We start from the raw sequence: 8,988 nt of genomic DNA, 5'->3' as shown, positions 1-8,988 counted from the left end.
ATTTGGTTGTAACTCTCTCCATTTATATCAATGCAAAGAGTACATCATTTTCCTATATGTGATGTTATGTTATTCATGTATTTCAATACCATCTTGATCTATTGAATGAAGCAATTAGATTATGCTACATAAATTTCGTAGATCTTTGGCTTGCGTTATCTGATTATGCAGGTTCTAATTATAGCGATCAGAGCTAGGATTGGAGCGTACAAGCCAAGAAACAAGTGAAGCTTATGACAGATTCTAGGTAGGTCTCATCTCATTATTCAATTGCTTTAATGAAAATATTATATTCTTTGCTTTCTGTTGTTCTAGACCCAGCGTTCTGTTGTTCTAGACCCAGCCACGAGGTCTAGGGAAGCCACTTATGCCTGCAGTCGTAGATTTCGTATAACAAATTAGTGACTCTACTAGGGATTGATTCAATCCCTTAGTGGTTTTCTTTTTCCTTAGTACTTGTTTTTCCTTTTGTTCAGACCTTCATAGTCTCTCTTAGGTCTGATCTAGTCTCACTTAGTCCTGATTAGACCTAAGAAGATTTTTCATTGAGTTTCCATTGCATGTGTTGTGTAAGAACTTGAGATTCCTTTATCAGCATACCCCATGGTCTAGAGACAGTGCATTTAAGTGCACCCTATCCTTCTCTGGACATATTTTGCAATGTACCCTATCCCTTTCAACACTTGCACTAATCCATGTTTAATGCAAAAATTTTCAATTTTATTATTTTCTCTCGGATTAACTTTTTTCCAGTTGGTCCTCCTTGTGTCCCTGAGTGTGTCTTAGCCTCTCATAAGCCTTCATCTTGTTTGATTTTGGTTTTGAGTTCCTTTGATAAGAATTTGTTTATATTTTCCTTTGTTCTTGTCATTAGGTCATTAGAAAACTGATCATTAGGTACTTGAAAGAATTGGTGTTTTAGTCATCATCTTGAATAGTTTATTTTATCAATTATTAGGCAAATACCTTAGTTTTCATCTAAAAATTAAGTGGAATCCAAAAGAAAAATCTTATGTATCATGCATTGAATATAGGGCTTTGATTTTGATTTGGAATAATGAATTTGGGGAGATTGATTGTTGCATCATTTTTTTTGTTGCATTGTGATGCAAGAGCATCTAGCTCGCCATGACCGGGTGAAGTCTCGCTAGGTTGGAAGATTGACAAGAATCTGGAATGTTTTTTTTTTCAAGTTTATGAAGTCATAAGATAGGTAGTCCTTTTATTTTATTTTAACTGTTAAAAGGTAAAGTTAAGTGTCGGTTAGAGTCATTACAAGTTTAATAGAACTTAAAGCTAGTTAGGAGTTGATCTGTTAAATTAGGAAAGACGAAAAGTAACAATACTGTTTGCAAGCAGAACTTGTAACTGAAAACTAAACAGTTGTTCAACAAATTATTTTCCGTTCAACTGACCAAGAAAGACAGCTCGAATTAACTGTAAATTCAACATATAAAAGACGGAATGTAACACCAACAGAGGGTTCTGCGATTTGACAAAAATTATGAAATAAGAGAAACAGATCTATTTTGCCTAATCATTTATTTTTGCATACCAAATATTGTCTGCCTGCTGAATAAAAAAACTTTCTTACTTGTATAATGAATCAAAACCAACAGTATTGACAACCAGAGAGAGAAGCCACGGTGAGCGTATAGTATTTTGTATTTTCATACATGAACAGACCATCAATAAATTAATCGATTGTATAATTGCAAGTGGAGTACGACACAGAGGGATTCACTGAACTGGAGTATCGCTGTCGAAGGCTCGGGAAATGCCCAGAATCACATGATAAAACAGAGAGGCAAACTACAGGGAAAGGTAACGCCTATAAACTAAGAATTTCTCATAAATGTCTGAGCAATGAAACCATAGTCCAACCAGTTCACATTCAAATCAATTCATAATTAGTTACAATATATAAATATAGAACTGTTGTTACAAATCCAAGTGCCGCGTCCAAGAATTGGATGAACCCTGGCCTAGGGTTTGGAGGTGGAAACCCCAAGGTTCCAAACGACCATTGATTGACAGAACAGGCGACCGAGACTCTAGACTCACAGAGGACAATAACAACCCACGACAACAAAAATCGACGAGACAACACTACAGCAAGTTACGAGAGCAGCGTGTGTCAACAATCATCAGAGGACCAGAGCCTACCGGAGAATACGTCATCCTTTGAGCGTTAAAAGAAGACCGGAGGACCCACGAACCCAGGCCGAAGCACAACCTGCAAAATCAACAGGGACACATTACTACCTGAACATTATCATTAATTCATCGAAGCGACTGCAAACCAAAAGAAGATTTGAGTATTAGTTACCTGTGCAAGTGGACCGGGAAGCCGAGAAACCGAGCCCAACCGAACGACTGAAATAGAGACCAGAGGAGCAGTGCCGGTTAATACGAATCTCAACAGGGAAATTCAGATTGAATCAAGGAGGAAGAGTATACCTGTTGGAGTTGCTGAAATCTGGAGAGCCGATACCGGATAACCGAGAGTGAAGAATAGTGACATAACCAAACACCAAATAGTCATTACAGACATCCAAAAATCATAGCAGAGTAACCAAAACGGAGAAGAAGTAACAACACACGACAACGGAGGTCACATGATAGAGGTGAGCACAGAACTGGATAACGAAACCGAATGTATTAACAACCACAAGTTAATGACCGAAGAATGGAACCCAGCAACTTACCGTGAACATTAACCAACAAATGAGCTAGCAGAAACGAGAAGAAGTTACGCCGTTGAAGTCGAACAAACCATAGCCAGTTGTAGGAAACTTACAGTCGAAGATAAAGACCGCAGAAAAACCCTCCCAAGAACCGAACCCTCTCGAATGACTACAGGACCAAGATCTTTTACCTTAGAACGCGTGAAGTAGCTAGGCCGAGGCGCATTGAAGGGAGTTGAATGCAGCAGTAATTGCACACACTTTCCAACCAAGACACATCACCATTTTGGCACGTCATCACCGGAGAAGAGCCACCGTTTGTGAATCCGGCGACCACAAAACTTAACCCAAGTTGCACAGGGTTGTGGGACCGTGAGTTGGGCTACATCAGAGTGGTATCAGAGCTTAGCTGACTGAGAATATGGAAGTAGGGCGACAAGGTCGAGGTCGAGGTGGCCGAGGTGGCAGAGTTGCTCGTAGATTGGCAGATGAAGGGTTGAGAGAGGAGGTTAGAATTCTTGCTGCCCGATTGGAGGCAGTAGAAGCAGGTAGACGGAGGGATCCAGAGTTAGGCGATGCTAGTGAAGAGGAAGTAGAAGAGGCAGCAGATGGACCAGAAGGAGAATCCGCGGAAGTGAGATTGCTGAGATCTATTTTATTAGCAAGCAGTAAACCAAAACCAGAACTCCCGACGTATGATGGCAGCCTGTCTATCGAGGTTTTGCTAGATTGGATTAGCGAGATGGATAAGTACTTTGAGTGTGAGGAAGTCAGTGAAGATCGCAGAGTCAAATTTGCGGCGACAAAACTGAAGGGGCACGCAGCCCTATGGTGGGATAGTGTCCAAAATGAGAGAAGGAGATTAAATAAGGCACCGATCAAAACCTGGTCAAGAATGGTGGCCAAGTTGAAGGGCAGATTTCTGCCAAGGGATTATCAGATTGCATTGCACAGGCAGGTGCAGAATCTGAGACAGAAGGGACTGACGGTTAAAGAGTACACGGAGGAGTTTTACCGAGTGAATTTGCGGGCAGGATACATGGAGGATACAACAGAAAGAACAACCAGGTATGTTAATGGGCTAAGGTTGGATATTTTGGATGAAATAAGTATTTTGTCTCCAAATAATACCGAGGAGGCATATCAGAGTGCAATAAAGGCTGAGGAGAAAATTGCCAGAAGGCAGAATGCCCGGAGAGGACGAGGAGCCAACAGAGGGAAAGGCCAGTCCTATGGCAGAGGCCGGACTGCTAGCAGCGGTGAGGAAACTAGCAGTTCGAAAACATCAGGAACAACAGATAGAGGAGACAGTACGAGAGGCGGCAGATCGTCCCAGTGCGGCAGAGGAAATGGCCGAGGAAGAGGGGCTGGTTATCAGTGCTATAGGTGTCATAAGTGGGGGCACCGCTCATTTGAGTGTCCAGAAGCAGATCCAGCTGGACAGCGGGGTGCGTATGTGGCGCAACCGGAGGAAACAACAACACTCCCTCAGGAGGCGGAGAATGCTCCGGAGACGGGAGAAGCTTTGGTGCTGCATAAAGTGCTATTGAAACCAGTCAAGGAGAGTCCCGAACAGACACAGTGTAAAGCTTTGTTCAGGACGGTCTGTAAGTCACAAGGTAAGTGTTGTAAACTAATAATTGACAGCGGAAGTACTGACAATTTAGTGTCCACGGAAATGGTGGAAAAGTTGGGATTAAAACGCTCAAAACATCCCAATCCGTATAGAGTTTCATGGCTGCAAAAGGGCCATCAGTTGCTGGTGGATGAACAGAGCGAAGTCGAGTTTCAGATAGGCAAATACAAGGATAAGGTTGTCTGCGACATCATGCCAATGGATGTCTGTCACCTGTTGTTGGGCAGACCTTGGCAATTTGACAGAAAAGTGACCCATGATGGAGTGACAAACTGTTATAAATTCATGAAGGATGGAATCAAGCATACGCTTGTTCCTATCAAAGAGGAAGAAGGAGCACCTGAAACAAGTGAAACCAGAGCCTTGCTGGTGAGTGGAAAACAGTTTGTAAAACAAGTGGAGGACAGTAAGATAGGTTATGCGGTAGTAAGGAAAGCCAGGACAGTCCTGCTACACACAGAAATATTAGATTTTCCCATAGAGATTCAACAAATGTTGGAAGAGTTTGCAGACATAGTGGTAGACGACTTGCCCGACAAGTTACCCCCCAAGCGAAGCATTAGTCATCACATTGATTTCATACCCGGAGCCAGCTTGCCGAATAAAGCAACATACCGAATGAGCCCCAAGGATAATGAAGAAATTAGGAAGCAAGTGCAAGAGCTGTTGGACAAGGGTTTGATAAGGGAAAGCTTAAGCCCTTGTGCTGTTCCAACGGTTCTCGCCCCCAAAAAGGGAGGAGAATGGCGGATGTGCACCGATTCAAGGGCCATAAATAAAATCACCATCCGGTACAGATTTCCACTGCCACGGATGGATGATATGATGGACTGTTTAAGTGGGGCAGCTTACTTTTCGAAGATAGATTTAAAAAGCGGGTACCATCAGATTCGGATACGAGAGGGTGATGAATGGAAGACAACCTTTAAGACGAATGAGGGGCTGTACGAATGGCTGGTTATGCCATTTGGGCTAAGCAATGCACCCAGTACGTTCATGAGGCTAATGAATGAGATGCTAAAGGAGTATATTGGAAAGTTCGTGATCGTCTACTTGGATGACATCCTTATTTTTAGCAGGACAAGAGAAGAACACCTACAACATGTGCGTAAGGTATTGGAAAAACTGCAGCAGAACAAACTGCTGATAAATTTAAAGAAATGTACTTTTCTGCAAAAGGAATTAATCTATTTGGGGTTTGTGGTAGCAGAAAATGAACTGAAGATGGATCCAGAGAAAGTGGCAGCTATAGTAAATTGGCCGTCTCCGAAAAGTCTGTTTGAGGTACGTAGCTTTCACGGATTGGCAAGTTTTTATAGGAAGTTTATCAGAAATTTCAGCGAAATTTGTGCACCCATGCTAGATACCATCAAAAAGGCCAGCCAACCTTTTCGGTGGACAGAAGCAGCAGAGCGAAGTTTCCAGTTGTTAAAAAAGAAGATTACTGAGAGGCCGATCTTGAGGCTACCAGATTTTCAGAAGTTGTTTCAGGTTCGTTGTGACGCTAGCGGGACAGCAATCGGGGCTGTGCTCAGTCAAGAGGACAAGCCTGTGGCGTTCTTCAGCGAGAAGCTGAACGAGAGTAGGCAGAAATACTCTTCATATGATAAAGAGTTTTATGCTGTGGTGCAAGCCTTAAAACACTGGAGGCATTACTTATTGGGAAGTGAATTTGTACTGTTTTCAGATAATTCTGCGCTACAGTATGTAATGCAGTAGCACAAACTCAACCACAAACACGCCAAATGGGTAGAGTATTTACAGAGTTTCAATTTCGTACTAAAGCACATCAGCGGGCAAGCAAATAAGGTTGCAGACACGTTGAGTAGGAAAGCTCTACTACTACAGGAAAGCACTGTACAGGTGTTGGGTTTTGAGCACTTATAGGATCTATACCAAACAGATACAGATTTTAAGGAGGCCTATGAGGCGTGCCAGAACCCTTTAGTAAGAGACAATAGTCCTTGGTTGGACTACAATCTGCAGGAAAAATTGTTGTTTAAGGGAGGACAGCTATGCATCCCTGACTGCTCGATGAGGGAGAATATTATTCGCGAGAAGCATAGCGGAGGTTTGGCAGGACATTTCGGCATGAATAAGACCCTCGAGCAGCTTAGTCACTTTTATTTTTGGCCAAAAATGCGACGAGATGTACAACGTTTTGTGACCAAATGCAAGGTGTGCCAATTGGCAAAGGGGCACAGCCAGAACACAGGACTGTATGCACCATTACCCATCCCAAGCAGGCCGTGGGATTCCGTCAGTTTGGATTTTGTCTTAGGTCTGCCGAAGACGCAGCGAGGATATGATTCAGTAATGGTAGTGGTGGACAGGTTCTCAAAAATGGCACATTTTGTACCTTGCCGAAAAACCAGTGACGCCACCCACGTGGCTCACTTATTTTTCAATGAAATTGTCAGGTTACATGGATTACCTAAATCTATCCTTTCGGACAGGGACGTGAAATTCACGGGACACTTTTGGCGTACCTTATGGAAGAAAATGGACACACAGCTAAACTACAACTCTGCATATCATCCGCAAACCGACGGGCAGACAGAAGTTGTGAACAGGAGTTTGGGAAACCTGTTACGCAGTTTAGTCGGGGAGAATTCACGGATGTGGGACCGGGTGCTAGCACAGGCAGAGTTCGCCTATAACGACTCGCCTAACCGCAACACAGGTTTCAGCCCTTTCCAGATCCTGTATGGTATGCACCCACGCGGAGTGCACGAACTGTGGGACCTTGGACTGCAGGAGAGGCGGAGTGCAGACGGAGAAGACTTCGCAAACGCGATGCGGGACTTGCATGAACAGGTAAAGATGAAGATACAGGACAACAGCATAAAGTACAAACAACAAGCGGACTTGAAGAAAAGGGAGGCACAATTCGACGTGGGGGACGAAGTCCTTGCGCATTTACGCAAAGAGCGTTTTCCCAAAGGCACGTACAATAAATTAAAATATAAAAAAATAGGTCCCTGTAAGATTCTGCGAAAGTTTTCAGCGAATGCCTACGAGATACAGTTACCGCCCGGAATAGGCATTTCACCTATTTTCAACATAGCAGACCTGTTTCCGTACACAGCTGACCCAGAAAGAAAGGAGGAGGATGGAACCACACAACCTACGCGGCGTACCCAGGAAGATGAGGAAACTTGGATGAGACAGATGCCTTACGTTCAACCTCCCGAGATCGAAAGCATTCTCGACACTCAGGTGGTTAAACGAACTCGGCAGAAAGAGTACATGCAGTACCTGGTCAAGTGGAAGAACCGTCCCATCGAGGACAGTTCATGGCTTGATGCCAGGTAGATTGAACAGACAGGAACTTCCGTTGAGAAGCTCATGGACCGGAGCCATGATTTCTTTTTGCCCCGGGAGCCTGATGCAGGAGCATCTAGCTCGCCATGACCGGGTGAAGTCTCTCCAGGTTGGAAGATTGACAAGAATCTGGAATGTTTTTTTTTTCAAGTTTATGAAGTCATAAGATAGGTAGTCCTTTTATTTTATTTTAACTGTTAAAAGGTAAAGTTAAGTGTCGGTTAGAGTCATTACAAGTTTAATAGAACTTAAAGCTAGTTAGGAGTTGATCTATTAAATTAGGAAAGACGAAAAGTAACAATACTGTTTGCAAGCAGAACTTGTAATTGAAAACTAAACAGTTGTTCAACAAATTATTTTCCGTTCAACTGACCAAGAAAGACAACTCGAATTAACTGTAAATTCATCATACAAAAGCCGAAATTAAACACCAACAGAGGGTTTTGCGATTTTACAAAAATTATGAAATAAGAGAAACAAATCTATTTTGCCTAATCATTTATTTTTGCATACCAAATATTGTCTGTCTGCTGAATAACAAAACTTTCTTACTTGTATAACGAATCAAAACTACAGTATTGACAACCAGAGAGAAGCCACGGTGAGCGTATAGTATTTTGTATTTTTCACACATGAACAGACCATCAATAAATTAATCGACTGTATAATTGCAAGCAGAGTATGACACGGAGGGACTCACTGAACTGGAGTATCGCTGTCGGAGGCTCGGGAATGCCCAGAACCGCATGATAAAACAAAGAGGCAAACTACAGAGAAAGGTAACGCCTAAAAACCAAGAATTTCTCATAAATGTCTGAGCAATGAAACCATAGTCCAACCAGTTTACGTTCAAATCAATTCATAGTTAGTTACAATACACATATATAACTGTTGATAAAAATCCAAGTGCCACGTCCAAGAATTGGATGAACCCTGGCCTAGGGTTTGGAGGTGGAAACCCCAAGGTTCCAAATGACAAATAATTGACAGAACAGGTGACCGAGACTAAAGACTTACAGAGGACAATAACAACCCACGACAACAACAATCGACGAGACAACACTACAGTAAGTTACGGAAGCAGCGTGAGTCAACAACCATCAGAGGACCAGAGCCTACCAGAGAACACGCCATCCTTTGAGCGTTAAAAGAAGACCGGAGGACCCATGAGCCCAGGCCGAAGCACAACCTGCAAAATCAACAAGGAAACGTTATTACCTGAGCATTATCGTTAATTCATCGAAGCGACTGCAAACCAAAAGGAAAGATTTGAGTACTATTTACCTGTGCAAGTGGACCGGGAAGCCGAGAAATCGAGCCTAACCGAACGACTGAAACAAA

At 42.8% G+C, this 8,988-nt stretch overlaps 1 protein-coding gene across 1 annotated transcript; it reads left to right on the top strand.

The window, feature by feature from the left end:
• The first annotated feature begins 3,108 nt into the window (after positions 1-3,108).
• On the top strand, positions 3,109-8,465 carry LOC149185561 (uncharacterized). The gene is made up of 4 exons (XM_089409082.1): positions 3,109-5,114; positions 5,643-6,030; positions 6,211-7,267; positions 8,326-8,465. The coding sequence occupies exons 1-4, from the start codon at positions 3,109-3,111 to the stop codon at positions 8,463-8,465; spliced, it is 3,591 nt and encodes a 1,196-aa protein (XP_089265208.1).
• The last annotated feature ends 523 nt before the right edge of the window (positions 8,466-8,988 follow it).

Source organism: Pinus tabuliformis, chromosome 3_1, assembly GCF_031772625.1.
Source record: "Pinus tabuliformis cultivar Carrire ecotype Pingquan chromosome 3_1, CPIR1, whole genome shotgun sequence".
Lineage (NCBI taxonomy): Eukaryota > Viridiplantae > Streptophyta > Pinopsida > Pinales > Pinaceae > Pinus > Pinus tabuliformis.
Note: the sequence above shows the minus strand (reverse complement) of the source record. Positions and strands in the feature narration are given on the sequence as shown.